We start from the raw sequence: 19,534 nt of genomic DNA on the forward strand, positions 1-19,534 counted from the left end.
AAATTAAATATATATTAAAGTATAATTTTATGTATATGTATGTGTTACCTATATGTTACACTCATCAACGACTGTGATGAATTATTTTGGATATGAATCTTCTCCTATTAGATGCTCTGTTCCACGTATGTAATGTTCATCATTTGATCCCCTAACCAGTGTCGCCGAACATACATCGGTTGAGTAAATGCCCAAAGCCTAAGCAGCGTGCTGGCAAATTCAAAAAATTTCATAAATTATTGAAACAACTTCCTAAAGCAGACAAAGCTTTTCTTCTTCCCAGAGCTGACCGGGTGTTCATCAAGCTCCCAGATGGTAAGAATCTTGGACGAATGGACCAGACTTCATGCCGTAAAACTTGCAAAGTTATCTGAGACACTTGAACATTAGAAGTTCTTGTTTTGGGGGTCTCAACTCTACTCGCCCACTAATGGACTTCCAAAAATTAGACCCTCACATTCCTTGACTGACGGATGTACCACCTCTAAAAGAGAGCATCTCATTTCTTTTCTTAAATATATTCAGGAGAATCATAAAGAAAACAAAAGCAGACAGAAGGACACCTACTTAGTCTTTTATATTAGCTGAATCTATACAAGCAACCAACAGGGACAGAAGTCTGCCTTTATGTCCCCAAAACAAATTCTAAATTGAACAGGTAGCAGGCAAAAGAACAACATCAACAAAAAGATGATACGACAACTAAAATTATTTTAACTGAAAATCCATCACATGACAAAACTAATGTGATGTCTAAATCCAATAATTATTATTACCGAGTGGTTATTAAGTAACCATTAAATAGGAAGCTATCTCATTTGAGACTTTAACTTTAAAATCCCCCACTGCACTCAAATATAGATGATACATGCGAACAAGAAAGGAAAGGAGTTTAATTGGAGTTAGAAATAATACCCCACACCTACTTAAAATGTGAGCATATTTAGTAACTTCACAAAAACGACTGAAGCCTTAATGCTCTACATGAAACAATTTTTCGAGGCTTTTAATCACTAGCGCTCTGTTAAAGAGCTTTAATTCATTAGCTGCCTCCTGTCTAAACTGGATGCCCCCTTCCCTCTCAGTGCTGCTCCCTTGGACCTTCTGGGTTCCTCACCAAGGGGTTTCCCCCAGCCCACTGGGCCAATCCCAGGCCTGGAAGGCCCTTCTCCTGGACTGTGTACTGGCCAGAGCGGAAGCAGCATGCTGACCTGAGCTAATTAGAGATGATTACTGTTTCGCTTCAGTCCAAAACTTGATGTTGATTGTTAATTTAGTTTTTCCACACTGCACTGAGCACTCCTAAATATAGGTATTTGGAAATGTACGCTTGCAAACACAAGTATAACTATGACAATAATAAGGTCGAAGACCTTATTCCTGATCCTTGGCTCTGCAAACCTAAACTTTACTAGAGTCCCCTACATAGGTTCTTAGTGTTTGCTTAAAAAAAAAAGAAAAGTAGAGAAGAGGACAGGGGAGACGCTGTCAGGATAGCTATAGGAAGGCACCTGGGGAGGAATTTCACTTGTAAAATTCTTCTTGAGACCTGTAATCACTCAGCTCTTCCCAAGAGGGGCACCCCAAATCTCAGATCCTCAAGCAATTCTCCCCTTGCGTTTATCATTCATGGCCCTCTGCTCCAGGCACACAGAATTCTCTGCCACCTCTTGGTCCTTCCTCTCCCTAATCCCTAAGGCTGAGGGGTTCTGCACCCCTTCCTTTATTTATGCAGAAATACGACTTTCTTCAAAAGTCCACGATCGCCAATTTGTCTTCTTCTGAGGAGCTTTCTTCACTAACTCTTATCCAAATCCTGAGACCCCTCTTCCTCTGTGCTCTTTTTAGGACCTCTGTGTTAAGTAAATGCAGTTGTTTGTTACCTTTTCATCATGTTTTGTGGCTGATTCTCATATGCTTTTCAGAGGTATTGAAAATTACCTTGGCTATTTTGTAACTTCAGAATCCAAGATAGGTTTAAAAATAACGTCTAAAGAATTAAGCTGAGCCACATGAAAATGCTGTTTTTAAGAGGTCAAAAACAGTCAAATATCAGTTGTGTTATAAGGTTCAACTGAATATTTATATAGGAACTCAAGAAATTCTCTTAAATAGTATGTTTTCTTGCAACGTCTCCTTCAGGACATTTAGACACTGCTCCACAATGGTTAACTTTTTCTTTCTAAAACCTATAAATAGTTTCTCCCCATACTGATTAAAGGGTTTAGTTGCTTTTTCCAAATGTTACTATTATAAAAAACCCAAAATATTGTATTGCGTAACTGAAATAAAGAATTTTATAACAGTTCTAAAACGTAGTAATAAAAGAGAAAGGCTGAATAACAAAATCTTGAACTTACCTTCTTCTGTAGGATTAAACCCACAGATGTCACAAATACAACGAACCCACTTATTCATCTCTTCCTCACTGTCTGCTACCAAGTAGAAAATTCGATCAATGGTGTTGATATCAAAAATGTAGCTGTTTTCAAACTCTTTTTTGTTAAATGTCAATCCAGCATCAACTTGCTGACATAAATTTAAATCAATAATACGGATAGGCTTCTTGGCATGATCATTTTTGTAATATTCCAAGACATCTGGATCTCCGGTTAAACGGCCACTGCGTAACACGAACCATCGCCTCTTCCATGCCTAGAAACAAAACAGAAATAACCACCTAGTATTAATTTGAGAAAATTTTCAAGAAGATGCTCATTTATCGAATCAATTTGACAAATGCATTTATCTAGAGAAAGTCACTTCCCATGTTTTCTTCGTTTCTGTAGAATTATCTACCACTCCAGCAAAGTTTACTGATGCCCCAATTAACTTGATAATGTGTGTACCTACACATATTTATTATTTGCTATTAGATCTTCTAATAAGATATCAGAATATATTGCACTTGTTGATGAACTATCAAGTCAACAAAACAAGGGAGATTTAGTTTTTACTAACTATGAAAAAGCTGTGGTTTCAACAAATAGTGCTAGGAAAACTAGATATCTATATACGAAATAATGAGGTTGAACTCTTACCTTACATCATATAAAAATTAACTCAAATGGATCAAAGACTTAGCGAAATGCAAGAGCTAAGATTATAAAACTCTTAGAAGAAAACATGAAGAAAAGCTTCATGACATTAGATTTGGCAATGATTTCTTAGATGTGACACCAAGAATACAGGAGACAAAATGAAAAATTGGTAAGCTGAATTATGGCAAAATTTACAACTCTTATACATTGAAGGACACAATCAGCAGAGTAAAACAGCAATTCACAGAATGGGAGAACATATTTACAAATCACCTATCCGATAAGAGAGTAATATCTAGAATACATTAGTAACTCCCACAACTCAGTAATAACAAAAATAAACCACCTAATTAAAAAATGGACAACAAGACTTGAAAAGACTCTCCAAAGAAGATATACAATTGTCCAATAAGCACACGAAATGATGTTCAATCGACATCACTACCATTAGAGAAATGCAGATCAAAACCACAATGAGATACCACTTCGTATTCATTAGAATGACTATTATCAAAAAAGCAGAAAATAACAAGTGTTGGCCAGGATGTGGAGGGATTGGAACCTCTGTGCACCACTGGTAGAAATATCAAAGGGTGAAACTGTTGTGGAAAATGGTATGGCAGTTCCTCAAAAAATTCCATTTGTGTGTATACATCCAAAAGAATGGAAAGCAAAGTCTTACTGGTATTTGTATACCCATATTCACAGCAGCATTACTCACAACAGTCCAAAGGCAGAAGCAATGGACACATCCAAGTGTCCAATGATGAGTGAAAGATAAACAAAATGAAGTCTATACATACAATGGAATATTACTCAGCCATAAAAGGGAAGAATTCTGACACATGCTGCAACATGGATGAACCTTGAGACACTATGCTAAGTGAAAGAAGCCAGTGGCAAAGGGTCAAAAACTCTATGATTCTGCTTATATAAGGTACCTATAGTAATCAAATTCATAAAGGCAGAAAGCCAGGGGTTGGGGAAAGAGGGAGATGGGAAGTTAATGTTTAACGAGTACAGTGTCAGTTTGGAAAGATGAAAAAGTTCTGGAGATGGATGTTAGTAATGGTTACCTAACGATGTGAATGTACTTAATGCCACTCTACTGTCACTTAAAAATGATTCAACTGGTAGATTTTATGTTATGTATATCTTACCACGATTTTTTAAAGCAATATTTGTTCATGCCTTAAAATTATGCCATAAAGAATACATAAAAGTACTTCTTCAAAGACTCCTTCATATTTTAAGCAATGGGTCTCTCTCTCTCTCTCTCACTCTCTCTCTCAGTGGGAACAAGGAGTCTGAAGGGTAAAAATGTGTGTAGAAGCTTTCTTGTTTTCTCACCTGAAAAGTAAGCAAAGAAATAGGATGTGTCTTACTTTTGGCCAGACTGCTGTTCAGACTACATGGATAAGAGCTGTATTCTTAAGTATGGGATACAACATTCTTTTAGTCTTTCTCTTCCCAACTAACATATATTGGCAATCTGGACCTATAATCACCATGTACTCCCTTCACAGTTTTGGGAATTTTGAGTTTAATACTATGCCTAAAGAAGCCTAAAATTCTTTTACTATTATCTTCCCTAAAATCTATGGTAATCGAACAGCAAAAGCAGAACCAAATGCCTAAAACAGTCGGCTTCGGCAGCCTTTAAACCTAACATCTCTGCCCAGGAAAAAAAATTAATCCTTAGTCCTCTTTGAAGGTCTTCCTCAGCTGGCAGTCAGCTAGATCACAAAGACACCTATTTTAAGAAGTCTCAGTCATCTACAAAGAGGCATTCTCTACTTCAAACTGAACATGTGAAGTAAGATTGGACACTCCAGAAAGTGGAAGGACTGAGAAACATGACAATTTATGAACCCAAATGAAATCATATACTCTTATGATTTTGGAGATCATGGTGGACAACCAGTCACACAACACCTCAATCCTTTATTTCTGGAAATAAAAACCATTCAGTTAATATGTATCTATTTACTTCAAAATAAATAAATATCTTTTCTTAATACAATTACGCCTTTATGGATACCTCCTTACCAAGCAAGCAGACAGCTTGAAAAAGTAATAGAGAAGTAAAAACAAAAAAATAAATATAGTATTATGTCGTTTACCCAGGGCCATCAAGGAATCATATTTTTTAGTAAGTGATTTCTCCAGATAGCGAAGCTTCTGTCTTTAAATACAGAAATGACTTTTTCAAACTTTAATGTTTCACATGGAAATCTTTCTAAAATGTCTTACTATGTAATTCATTGAGCATAATTCATCCATTCCCCAGTGATGAGGCTGGGTACTGCAGGCATTGGTTTCTATGCTGTACTTTAGTGAAGCTCTCAAAGAGTACTGGACTGTATAGATGGTCATTTGCCACCATACTAAATAGTGTCATACTGCTGTGCTTGCATAGATCATTTATAATCGTTTTGTCAACTGTCACTTCTCCTTTCTAATCATACGGTTTATAGGATGCCAAACTGTTTCCTGCCTCAAGGACTTTGCATAGGCCTGACTCTCACCTTCAGGCCTTCCCTTTCCTAACCCTCAACCCAACCACCCCCGATGTAAAGCAGGGCATAGTTCTGACAACTATCTTTATTTACCTATATAGTGATTTTTGTAATTCTGCAATTCAACTTTTCTGTGTGTTTACTTATTCAGTATCTAACTCCCTAAGCAGACTGTAAAGTCCAAGAAGACAATGACCATGTCTGCTTTATTTGCCACTGCACAGTCAATGCACGGCACAGTACGTGGTACCTAGAAATATCTGTGCAATAAATAGAATTCCCCTGTGACTATAAAGTTGTAAAGTTTTTGAGAATATCAGATTAGCTATAAGGGCCACGCTGAACAGAAAGATGTGTTTTCGAAACCTCTTCCACTTGCGAAAAAGAACTCCAATACTGAACATATACATAATAAGGTAAATATGCCCAAAACACCTCGGGACAATGACAAAAAGAGAAAAGAACGAAACGTACCCTTTTGCTATAGCTCATGTGTCATTCTTTGTCTCTGGTTAACCGTGGCTTCCCCATCCATTTTATTGCTTCCTTGTTGAAATGACATTGTTAAAATTTAAAAGGCCCTTGGAAACCAAAATAAATAGCCAAGAAATGAGTAGCAATGAAGTAAGGTGCACTAGATAGATTCGGCTAGTGATTACAGGGGCCTGAGTAGACATAATATAAGAGATAAACCCTTTACAGCAGGAAATTACAGCATTAAAACACAGAATTTAGCCAAGCAGCACCTGCCACTTATTTATTTATTTTTAACATGGTCCAAATGTGAATGTTTGTCTCAGTCATAAAATGAGTCACTCTCATTGAATCTGGCACAGAATAAACTGGAAAACAAAAGCAATTACATAAACTACACACTTTAATAAGGCAGATACAAAGGTTCTCTGGATTATGGTACAAAGCACAATTTAGCCACAGAATAAAGCTTGATGCTCGACAAGAGAACTGACATCAGCACCCTTGCTAATCACAGCACAAAAGCTCCTCTGTGTTTTGTCAGAGCACAAAATGGGCGCACATAAATCAGTCTTTGTTATCTGAAAATATCTGGGATTCTTAAAGTTTGCCCTATTTTTATTCTTGCTGCCTTGGTAGCCCCAGAGAAAGCTGCACACTGCCTCACCAATCCCGCAGAGCAGTAAAAGACAAAAGAGACAAGTTTTCTGGAAACCTTCAAAACCAAGCACTCAAAGCAATTTTCAACAAAATTCATGTGAAAAATTATCTGACGAGCTGGTTTGCTTAGAAAAACTGCGCAAAGATTTGCGTTGTTGTCATGTCTTATAGGCATTAGCCACTGCAATTTTAAGTTGAATAAGTGATGCAGTAATAAGACTTCATCAGCGGGTCTGCATTTTAAAGTAGCTTAAAAGCACCATACTCTGACACCAGTGTCGCATTTCAGGGTTTCCAGATTAACTTTGGCTACATTAGCATCAAAACAGAACAGCATGAATAGTCCTCGATCCCAGTAGAAATACATTTCGATCGCACTACTAAGCTAAATATTCATAATGTTGGAGTACCTCCACTGCAATGTACCCATTCCCTATGTTCAGCCTCATGCCTGCAGGACAAAGCCCAACCCTTTGGCAGGGCACAAGGGTCCGTCCAGGCCTCTCTTGAGCTTTGCTTCTTGCCTCTGCCTTCCAACCACATGCGAAATGCTTGCAGTTCCCCTAACACTCCGCTTCTGTACTCCCACGGGCCTTGACACATGTTGCCCCTGGGCACATAAACCACCTCCTAGAATCAGCTCAGACCACTTCTGGGAAGCATCCCTGAGCAGGCCCCTCCAAGTTCTCCCTCTGTTTCCAACTCATTCCTAGTTATGGTGTTTGACATCCCTACAAGTCAGTTTCTTGAGGGCTGGACCCGTCTTTTCAACTTTCATCTTTCTTTTCCTGTTGCCTAGTCCCAAGGAGGTGCTCAGTCAATGTCTGCTGAACATGCCAATCAAAGAGGCAAGGATAAAAATATGGAAGTTCTCGCACTATCTACGCTTTGTGGGGATAATGACATGACTGCAGTCTGCCCAGCCCATTTGTAATTTGGCTGATAAGAACTGTCAAGCAAGGTAGAGGTGTATAAACCATAAATTAAGAATAAAAATAATAATAAACCTCTACGGATATAAGGGGTATTTTAAACTTCATTTTAAAGAAGTTGTTCTTCGAAATACTTTCTGTAGTTAAGCAAATTGTGTACATTAAACTGAAGATAGTCTTGTCGCACTGAAGGAAGATCTTAAGATAGGTTTATCCCACACCCTTACAGAGTATGGGTGTGTATGTATATATTGGCAAGAAGGTATGGATGTAGTACCATCCTACTTATATAGATCTTCCATAGTGGGAAGAAAAAAAATTCAATCTGGATTAGCTCCAAACCATCACCTGCTACAATATTAACAAATTCACAAAATATGCCTAATTTGCTTAAATGGCCAATGGGCTCAGTAATAAAGAAAAACATGGTAGTGCTGCACACTTGTTTTCTGAGTCTCTATGGTATCACTGATGGAAAACATGCCTGGGGTAACACTTGCCAAGACCCCCTAATCCTTTCCCTGTACCTTTACTGTTAGAACTAATTATTGAAGAAATAGCCAATGTATGGTGGGTAAAAAAAAAGACGTCTGGGTGGTCCAGTGATTCTCAACTCTAACTGGCCATAACAAATATCTGGAGTACTTTTTTTTTTAAAAAAAATTGATGCCCAGGGCCTTATCTGATCCACTGTATTACAGTCTGGGGGTCCAGGCTTGTCCTGGACACAGGTAGCTTTAAGTGCTCAAGAGGTGATCCTACTGTGCCACCAAGACTGTGCACCACCATCTAATCGATAGACAGAATTAGGATGTTCCTTTAAATAGAATTAAAAACAAAACAAAACAAAACAGAGGTCCTTTCAAGCATATGTCTAATTATCTATCTTCTCATGCCTTCTGTTCTTCCCAGTGTGGTTTGTATCTCCCTCCTTATTTTCGTTCACAATATTTATCCCACTGGTGAATGTCTGAACTCCTTTCTACTGCTGGAAACCTCACCCATTCTTCAAGATTCCATACAAACCTTCCCCTTTCCTCACCACACCTTCCCTCTGAACTCTGAGCACCCTATCGGTTACTGCCCTGAAATGTTTCTTGCTTTGCTACGGACAGTTTGAAAACACCTGTTATTTTATACTATGTACATTTCCAAGTATTCCAAATGTTTGTGAATTATCTTCCCAACTAGACATCAAAGTTCCTGGAAAGCCAAGCCCATTGCTTATATCTTTTTGTATCTGAGACAGCACTCCACACATTGTGAAGCCCTCAAAGCCTGGATGGGATGCTTTTAACGTTTTCTGTTCATCGGAATGATCGTGGAGAGCCAGTAGACTTAAATGAAGGGATCTCAAAGAAAGGAAAGAGAAGTCCAGAGCTGTCATTACGCCTTTCACAGGATGGTGTAAAAGGTTCTTCAAAACCATAGTTGCCCACCTCACCTCTCCAATCTCCTCTCACCACCAGAGATGGCTGCAGCGAGCACCCACGTGGTTCGTTTCCTCCTCCATGGCTTTGCATTTTGTTGCTTTGTTTTTAATCTAACACATCCTATCTCTCTCCTCCAAAGAGCAACCTACTCACTCTTCAAGACCTAGCTCAAGATTTCTTCTCTGAAGCTTTCCTCAACTCCCCCCATCTCCCCCAGGGTTAATGCACCTACCTGCTCCAGCTCTTTGGAGCTCTAGCATACAGGTCCCTATGTAGCCCCCTAACAAGTCTTACAACACTTCAGAAAGTACTCTGATGACTATTGTATTTAGGCGGCTAGTTGCTGAACCCTAGAGTTGACCTTGATCTGGTAACCTGAAGAAGATCAGTACTTCTATATTCTTGAACCAATAGCCCTTCCATCATGAAACAGCACCACTGTAATTTTACTGACCCTATAATATCCTAGAGAACTGGGAAAGAAAGTGCAGTGGAACTTTTTAATTTTGAAATCTCTTAAAAGGTATTTCACAACTGATATTCAAGGAAAGAAGACCATTACTGAGAATTCTTTAGAATGCAAAATTTATGTATAATCTCAGAAATCTGTATAATGTTAGGGTTGAAGATACGTGTTTGCCAAGATAAAAATGCTGTTTTTATTTTTTTTAAAACTTAAATCCTATTTCATTTTATTTTTATTTCATTTTTAAAATTAATTAATTAATTATTTTAATTGAAGAAATAATTTTAATTCTTTTTAAATTCTGTTTTTAGTAAGATAGGTTTTAATCTAAATTTCGTCAGCAGGGTAAGGTTAAATTTAAATAATGAGACATCTATACAATAATAAATTGATGCCAGCTTTTAAAAAGCAAGATTGACCCGTATATGTGAAAATACAAACAAGATAATTGTTAACCGAAGAAAAGCAAAACTGTACATATGCTATATGATTTTCCACTTGTCTGAAATGATTTATTTTTGTACACACAAAACACACACACACCATGCTTTGAGAAACAAGTTTAGAAGGAGATAATACCAGAAATATTTAATGTGGTAATTCCAGGAATAGGGATGGGAGGGTCAGACAAGTTTTATATTTTTATTTTATATGCTTTTTTATATTCTGATTTTTCAAGGAGCTTCCATTTATTACTCTTATAATTAAAAAAAAATACTATGTGTTTAAAAAGCTTATGCCTAAAAATGCTCTAAAAAAGTCTTTTAATTTTCTAAAATCTAGGAACGATGTTCACAAAACAAAGTTAATGTACGTATGGAAATGCACACTCTTCTTTTTACTCTGCAACTGAAAAATGAATTTAAGCTTTCTTTTAAATATAGAATTCCAGGATACATCTGGAAGGAGCCTTAGTCAGGAAATAGTTTAGACAAACAGAGTATAACTACTTTGTTTCAAAGACTGGAATTTTGGGGGTTAAAAAAAAAAAAGAAAGTTGGGAGCACTTAAAATAGAAGAACAAATTTCTCCTCTTCTTCCCATAAAGTTCGGTCGTTATAATATTCATTCTACTTTAATTTTCTTTACAAACCATGTCAGTAAATGGTAATATACTTAGATATTTCCATACCTAAAAAAGCACTGCGGGAATCGCCCATTAAAAATATTAAGTTTCCATAATAATACTACCAAGGTAACTACTATAAAGATAAACAAATTACCATGAAACAGGGAAAAAAAAGAAAATTCTTTGCTTTAAAATACTTGAGTTGTTTTCCAGGAAGCACCATCTTTTCTCATCGAGCAAAATAAGGAAAAAACAGGTTTGGTGGAAGTCTCCACTCCACCAGCTCTATCATTATGATCATCTGTTCCGAACACACACAAGCCTAAAATTTCCTGTTTTCAAACTATTGTCACCATTTTCTAGCCTAGTATGATCTGTGCTAACTTTAGCTTAGTAATATAAACAAAAGAATACACCAAAAATAATGCAGAACAAAGCCCAGATGTAGGCTAACAACTGTTTCACAAACCTTTTAAATAGGAGTTTACATACATGGCCTGGACAAAAACAAATTAGCTGGACCTGAAACAGTTTCATAATAGCAAAACTAACAACGACAACAACAACAACCAAAAAAAACCAAATTAACTTAAAAATCCTATAGCAGCTGGGAGAGAAAATTCAGGGAATTTAAAATGATTACTTAACAGTGCATATAATTTACTTGTTGAGATCACTGCTAAACTGATGTCCACCCCAAAAGCCTGGAATAAATCCTACAGAAAACAAACAGAAAAGCAATGACAAACACTCCCTCATATTTAATAAACACAAAGTACATAGTTCTTACACCTTTTCTGGGTCATGAATTTCTTTTGAGACTCTGATAAAAGCGATGAAAACTTTTCTTAGAAAAAGGCACATGAATATCATCCGCAGGTTCAAGGGCTCACAAGCCTCCTGTGGCACACATTAGAATGCCTGAAACAGGACTGGGCTTGGATGCTTCTTACTGCGAAGAACAGTTTGGTGTGAGGCCCTTGGACCCCAACCAGGGAAACTGAGTTACGAAAGTCCCACAGAGAAACAGGTCACCTCCCGGCATTAACTCTCAGTATGGCACCGTGGGGCAGGTTGTGTATATTTTCACTTGTATTTTTACAGTAGGTCATAGCTCATCGAAATTCTCAATGGTCAGGGGTGTGGGGGCACACTCTAAACGGGGTGTCAGGCTGCTTTGCCCTGGCCAGGAGGAGGCTGAAAGGCGGCAGGAGCCTGGTTTACAAAGTCCTGTGTGACTGGAGCGAGGCGAAGCCAAACCTGTACTGGGAAGAAAGACCCCCTGCCTTGGGTTTTGTCTAATGTCACCCTTTCCTTACTACCATGTACAGTAAGAGTCAGTGAGTATACATGTGGTCACAGGAAACTGGGGTTGGGGAATCCACGCCATCTCTTGGAATCGGCTTTGGCCCGCCTCTGGCCTAGACAGAAGGTAGTTGGAGTCATATGCAATCTGGCCAGTTAGAGGCTTAGAATGGGAGCTGCAGCTAGTGATAGAGCATAATGTGTACCTGGCTCTGTCTTCTGCATATCTACCTGCCTAAGCACCTGTGGGGGCAGAAGTGGCATAAATATTCAGGCAGACTCGTACCAATCCAAATGTATACAGTACAAGTGCAATAAAGGGCTGTGAGCACTGTCATGAGCCCCGAACATGCCCAGAGTCCTTTCCTTGAACCATTAATTCTATTTCTAGGAAGCTCACCTAAGGAAATGCAAAATGCAGGTAAATATGTAGGTGCCAAAATACTCAACTCAGTCTTGTGTATATTAGTAAATATTTGACACAATCTGAACATTCAGTAGCAGGTAGGGTGACCAATCACGCCAGTTTTCCCAGAACTGTCTTGGTTTCAGCAATGAAAGTTCCACCTCCTGGGAAATAGCTCAGTCCCCAGCAAATCCGATGATCAGTGACAACAGGCAACTGAGTAAATACGTTATGATATATTGTCATAAAGGCGTCTTACATATTCATTAAAATGACACTTTGGAATGGTATTCTAAAGATTTTTTTTCCCCTGATGGTGTGCAAAATTTCCAAAATACTGAGAGATTTTGGCAAAGAACTAATCTTTTCCATTTGGAGTAGATGGGATCTGGTGAGGAGGAATACTAGCCATGTCTTCTTTCCCATATTTTCTGGCTTCCCTGTCACCTGTGCAAGGTAGAGCTGACTGTTCCACCAGGTGTCCACAGCACTTTGTGCAAACCTGCATCAGACTACTTTCCTCCCGCATGGCAATCAGTCCCCCCCCAAGACCCTGTCTTATTCCTCTCTAAGTGCTTAGCCTAGTGTAGAGATTTCAAGGACTTGGTGGCTTAAAAGGCATGTGTGTTACCTGAATGAATGAACAAATAAATGAATGTCTCCTGGCGACTCAGATGATTCTATCTCTGTTCTTCACTAACTTAGTCTTCACAAAAATGGATGACACGCCAAACCAACAGTGGGCCTTCTTATCGCTGTAAGAGTTCAGCCATAAATCCTATCAAATCTCCACCCCTATGAGGTTCAGTCAACGAAAAGTGAAACTTAATCAAAGAACAAGTCGATATGAAACCATGCCAATATGCTAATATTAGGAACTCACAACTTCAGATAGTGCCTACAGCATTATAAGAATGTCTACATATTTTAGTTATAAAACATCATTTATATTAATATATTTATACACACATAGTTATATATTCTCTCTCTAAAGATTCTGATACATATATATTCATATATATACAACATATATATACATATTCAGCATTTTGTGTGTGTTGTGACATTCCAGTCTCTGTGGGTAGAATGTAATGTCATTTGAGAGAATTAAGGCAAAATGCCACGTGCTATGAAATATAGTATGAAAGTTCATGTTTAACTGAAGAACAAGATGTGAGAACTTCACTTAAATATTTTTCTTTAAGTAGTAGGAAGTTGCAATGTTGGAAATGGTTGTGCTGATCATCACAGTAGCCACTAGCTACATGTGGCTATAGAGAACTTGAAAAGCAGCTGGAATTGATTTACTAATTTATTAAATTTAATTTAGCCACAAGTGGCCGAGCAATCACATGGGCAGTGCAGTTTTTAAAGGCCATTTCTTTGACTTGAGAAAGAAGCATTACCAATTATTAAAGAACTGTGGCTCTAAATGATAAGAAAATACAAAATAAAATTAATGTTTAAATTGTGTAGTGCTACTGTATGTAAGCTGTTGTGCCTGAGACACTAACAATTATGTGAACCTATTTCCTTATTTACTGTGTTCCACAAACTCTGTCCCACAAATCCATGTCACCTATGCTGTTGTAATTACTGTTTTTTGGAAAAGAACGTGTTTGTTTAAATACAGATTTAAAAAAAAAATAACATTACACTAATAACAATCTGGAATTTTTTAAATAAAAATTTATCTTCCATAAAACCAATGAATTTCCGAACTCTCTTTCTGTTCAGCTATCCAATCCAAAATAATTCTGGGGTAGAGCTAGCGTTTCGAGTTTCCAACAAAGCATACAAAGACGTTCTCATTTTCTCCTCTAACTCTCTTATTGAACATTCATAATTTACAATAAAGTAAAACACTGATACGCTGAGATTTGGACCAGTGTTCAAAAACAACACTGACACCTGAAGAACAAAAGGAAAAGCACTGAAGTGTTGCAAAAACAGATTCTAAATTTCCATAATTACATTTACATGCGATCAGTCAAAATAATGCTGCGTATAGTTTTCTTCCAAACATAAAACTCAGTCTAAAGCTCCCGGAACAAAACATAGGTGGTAATGACAGGTTTCCTTAGAAAGTCATACTTCCAAAGAGAAATTATGCATTCTGGAGTCACTGAGTATAAAACACATTAAGTTCAAGATGCAAGGAAGCAGAACCTCATCGAAAAAGGAGAACTCAATACAAAGTCAAACACGAGACAAAGAATCGCTCCACAGATCGTGAAATCAAGATCTTTGATGGGACTGTAGGAGACTCTGCCCCAGCGCTGCTGCCTCTGCTGACCTCCCCTTCGCCTCCACGGCAGAGGGGGCTGTCACACTTTTTGCAAAACATGATTCTTTGGGGGAAAAATGCATTTTCATTCACAGAATGTACAGGTAATAATCTCATCATACAAGAAAAGCTGTTGGCCATTTACCTCCTTTTGTTTTCAACACATCCAGTGTTTTCTTGCCCATTCGATGGCGTGTCAGCCCTAAAATGAGGCAAGCTTTCTTTTTCCCAACAACTTTCCATCTCCCTCTACACTACCCAAGCCTTATAACCTTTGACCAACAGGAAGTAGATACAATGGATTGAAAATAACAGCAGCTGTAAGGGTTTGTGTATGCATGATTTAATGCTCGAGGATGAGAAGAGAAGGGTTGGGAGGAAGAGAAAATGACTAGCTGTTTCTGCCAGAGGAATAACAGCACCATTTGGCAGGACTCGACTTACTGTGAACTCCAAACAAAACTGTTACCCAAGTTATACGGTTCATAAAAGCTAAAAAAGAAATATGTGCAGCATATATAATAATATATAGATATATCACATGCGGTTGACACAAGATAACTTACACACTTATCTGCTTTAAACATGTTAGAAACCCTGTGAGACAATCAGAGTCATTCACAAAGTGCTGGCATCTGAGGTAACAGACAACAACTGACTGTGTCCGACTTGCCAACTTGGGAGTTCACTAAAGTCTGCAGAAGCTAAAAATAACCACACAAACATGTTTACAGCATTTAAAAATACAGGATCCACACTGTCTTCTAAATATAAACCTTGAGTTCAGAGTACAGGGACTGGCTCTGAGTTTTCAGAGACATCCTCAGGACATCCCACACTTCGCCACAGAAATTCACATTTCAGTATTTTACTTTAGATACATAATTGGTATCATTTAACTAGAGTGAAGAAGGGGTGGATTTAGAATGGGGAAGGTGAGTAGAAAAGGAAAAGATGGTACCTCTTCCCTCATTTGATAAAAGGACTTCTAGAAAACCACAAACCCCCAAGTCTCTGTGGTAGGATCGGACCGTCTTGAAATCCTGAAGGGGGATATCCTGCCTCTGTTTTCTGTTCCACACATACACTCCCCAGTGTAACAGTCCCTTTCCCCTTCCTCACTCCTAAATCTGTAGATGCCGTCGCAAAAAATAAATGCAGACAGGAAGTCGAGTGGAATATATACATATATGTAAAGTCTCCACATCCCAAACGCTGCAAGAGTATACCCATTTTGAAGACAACAATTCTAATTCATTTTGTGACTTTTTCCAGGTCTTGCTTACCATGGTAGAATTATACAAAGAAAGGTGAAGCCCTCACTTTTATGCTTCCTGAAATCCAATTAAGAAAATACATTTGATGATTGTGAAAACACAAGATATTTATTTACCATGGGCTTTCTTACTTAGCACAGCATCTCAGATACATTCCAGCAATTAAAATATTTGATTAACTCAAAGAATGTCCTGTTAGGCCTTGCCCAATTTGGTACAGCACACAATTGATACTCGAAGCAAATAATAACCAAAACAAATATAGTAGAGTTCCTCCCTTATCCATGGTTTCACTTGCCATGATTTCAGTTACCTGCTGTCGACCACAATCTGAGACATATTAAATGGAAAATTCCAGGGGTAAACGACTCATAAGTTTTAAATTGCACACCTTTCTGAGTCGTGTGATGAAATCTCACACCGTCTCACTTTGTCCTGCCTGGGACATGAAATCATCCCTTTGTCCGGAGTCTCCATGCTGTACACACTCCCACCCATTAGTCACTTAGTAGCTGTCTTAGTTATCAGATGGACTGTCATGGTATCGCAGTGCTTGTGTTCAAATAACCCTTATTTTACTTAATAACATCTCCTAAATGCAAGAGTAGTGATGATGGCAATTCACATATGGCAAAGCCATAAGTGCTTCCTTTAAATGAAAAGGTATATATGTACAGGGGAAAAAATAGTCTATATAAGGTTCGCTACTATATACATGGTTCAGGAATCCACTGGGGATCTTGCAATGTATCTCTCAAGGATAAGGGGGGACTTATATATATGTATAACCCTCTCAATAGAAATGCTATTACTCGTTTACCAATAATTGTAATATCACGCTATACAGAATGGCTTACTGAATCTAATAAGATTTATACCAGAAAAAATTCTTGTTATTTCAATTTACATTAGGCATTGGAACATAAAGACATTCTTAGAATAAATATCTCTACTTCTTGGGCATTTAAGTATCTATACCTTAAAAATGAAAGATCAGCCAATCTCTTTATAGATTATCTTGTGAACAAAGGGTAGTTTGTTCCAAAAATAGATGGAAAGTTCAGGAGAAACAAAATATCTCTAGTTAAAATTTGACTATGCTTTACAAAGGGAATTTTAAAAAAAGCACCCCTCTGTATTTTGTCGAATAATTGACCATAAAAGCAAAGCAATGAGATTTTTATTTAAAGATTAAGATGATAAAATCTTAGGTTTGGCTGAGGTAAAGGCTTTTTGGTAACTAGATCTAATTCTTAGTGGAGCAAAAACCAAGAAACAATAAAAACCGTATCTTTAGTGACTTCTGGTCAAGATGGAGGGGTAGGTAAATGCTGTGCTCACCTCCTCCCACGACCACATCAGAATTACAACTAAATTACAGAATGAGCACCTTTGAGAATTAGCAGAGGACTAATTGAACCGAACTCCTATAACTAAGGATATAAAAAAGAAGCCACGTGGAGGCTGGTAGGAGGGGCAGAGACGCAAATGGGCTGGTCCCACACCCACCTGTGGCGGTTAAGAATTGGGAAGGGTAGCTCAGCTGCGGAGGTCCCTAATGAGGACCGAGAGGTCTCAGCCCCACACCGGACTCACCACAACTTCTGGTTGCGAAAACCAGTGGAGATTCTGTCCAGGTGAGATGGTGAGCTGCTGGAGTCCCAGGTGTTCCTCTTAAAGTGCCCATATATAGACTTACTTGATGACTTGCTGAAGGACACACTTGCTCTGAGCTCTAGCCTTGGGGCAGCAGCTCGAAAAGCACTAGGGACATATGGGAAGGAACTGAGCTGTCTGACTTCAGGGTGAGGGCTCGAGCAGCAGCTTTCTCTGCCATTTTGTTCCTTTGTTGAGCTCTTCCCCATGAAGCTCACAGGCATAGATGGGCATCAAATCCAAGTCTCTGTCAAATTTGCCCCAACCTGGTGACTTCCTGAGAACCTACCGCATCCAGCTCGCACACAGGTCCTAACCTCTTTCGGTGACTGTAACTTACAAGTGGCTGGCCTTGGCCCATGCTATCGTCTTCCCCAAAATCTCAGCTAGGTCCACAAACCCCAAACAAACAGTGGCTGACCTCAGTGTTCCCTGTATCTCTTGCTAAACGGCCCCAACACGGCACAAGTGGCAGTTGGCCTCGGTTCCCAGCATTGCTACTTCCAGGCACCTCCAAGCCCAGCACAGGCAGCGACCAAGCACAGATCACTTTGCAGCTTCTACTAGGTGGCCCTGGGCTGGGCACAGGCAGCAGCTAACCTGGACCTGCACTGTAGCCCCTTCCAAGAGGGCCCAGAACCAACACACCTGGTGACCAGCTTCAGACCACACCAGAGAACCATCCAACTAGCTCCACAAACAGCACACCCAAGGACAGACTCGGCGGGCACCAAAGCCCCGCTGCAGTGAATCTCACTCTGTGGGATCAGCCCACAGCTCGTGTGCTGTAGTCACAACCAGTTCTCATAGCTAGTCAGCCTAAGGGTCAATTCTACCCACTGATGTGCCAACAGCAATCAAGGCTCAACTACGTCAGGAAGGCACACGTAACCCACACAAGACACCCTTGGAGCACCTGGCTCAGGTGATCAGGAAGACTGTGCCACTGGGCTCCACGGGATGCCTATTACATAAGGCCACCTTACAAAAACTGGGAGGCATAGCACATCTACTGAATACATAGAAACAAATAGAGGGAGGCAGCCAAAATGAGGAGACCAAGAAACATGTCTCAAGTGAAAGAAAAGAACGAACCTCCAGAAAAAGAACTAAAAATGGAGACAACCAATCTACCATATACAGAGTTCAAAATACTGGCTATAAGGATGCTCAATAAACTTAGAGGACGAATAGATGAATTCAGTGAGAACATCAGTAGAGAGATAGGAAATATAAAAATGGAGATAGAAAACATAAAAAAGAACCAGTCAGAAATGAAGAATACAATAACTGAAATGAAGACTACATTAGAGGAACTCAATAGTAGATTAGATGAAGCAGAAGATAAAATCAGCAATTTGGAAGACAAGGTAGTAGAAAACACCCAATCAGAAGAGCAAAAAAGAATCCAAAAAAAAATGAGGATAGTTTAAGGGACCTCTGGGACAATATCAAACGTGCCAACATTCACATCATAGGGGTACCAGAAGGAGAAGAGAGAGAACAAGGGATTGAAAAGTTATTTGCAAAAAAAATAAATAAATAATGACAGAAATCTTCCCTAACCTGGCAAAGGAAACAGACATATAAATGAAGGAAGCACAGAGAGTCGCAAACAAGGTGAACCCAAAGAGGCCCACACCAAGACATATCACAATCAAAATGCCAAAGGTTAAAGACAGAGATTCTTAAAAGCAGCAAGAGAAAAGCAGCTAGTTACCCACGATGGAGCTCCCACAAGACTGTCGGCTGATTTCTCAACAGAAACTTTGAAGGACAGAAGGGATTGGCACAAAAAATTCGAAGTGATGAAAATCAAAGACCTGCAACCAAGACTGCTCTGCCCAGCAAGGCTATCATCTAGAATCGAAGGAGAGATAAAGTTTCCCAGACACGAAAAAAAATAAAGGAGTTCATCACTACCTAACCAGTATTACAAGAAATGTTAAAGGGACAAGGAGGAGGAGAAAGAGGAGGAGGAGGAAGAAGGGAAAAGAAGGAAGGAGGAG

The 19,534-nt window shown here is 38.8% G+C and overlaps 1 protein-coding gene across 8 annotated transcripts in view; it reads right to left on the reverse strand.

The window, feature by feature from the left end:
* Positions 1 to 19,534, reverse strand: part of GAB1 (GRB2 associated binding protein 1) — a 71,470-nt gene that overhangs the window by 33,546 nt on the left and 18,390 nt on the right. For 7 of the 8 annotated variants that reach the window (XM_011359433.2, XM_023530248.1, XM_023530247.1 and 4 more), the window contains exon 2: positions 2,361 to 2,655. In XM_011359433.2, coding sequence (XP_011357735.1) covers positions 2,361 to 2,418 — 58 coding nt within the window. In that variant the 5' untranslated portion in view covers positions 2,419 to 2,655. Of the gene's footprint in view, positions 1 to 2,360; positions 2,656 to 6,034; positions 6,068 to 19,534 lie in introns of those variants that run through there. The other variant, XM_023530243.1, reaches the window with a different exon arrangement.

Source organism: Pteropus vampyrus, unplaced genomic scaffold, assembly GCF_000151845.1.
Source record: "Pteropus vampyrus isolate Shadow unplaced genomic scaffold, Pvam_2.0 Scaffold47, whole genome shotgun sequence".
In the NCBI taxonomy this organism is placed as follows: domain Eukaryota; kingdom Metazoa; phylum Chordata; class Mammalia; order Chiroptera; family Pteropodidae; genus Pteropus; species Pteropus vampyrus.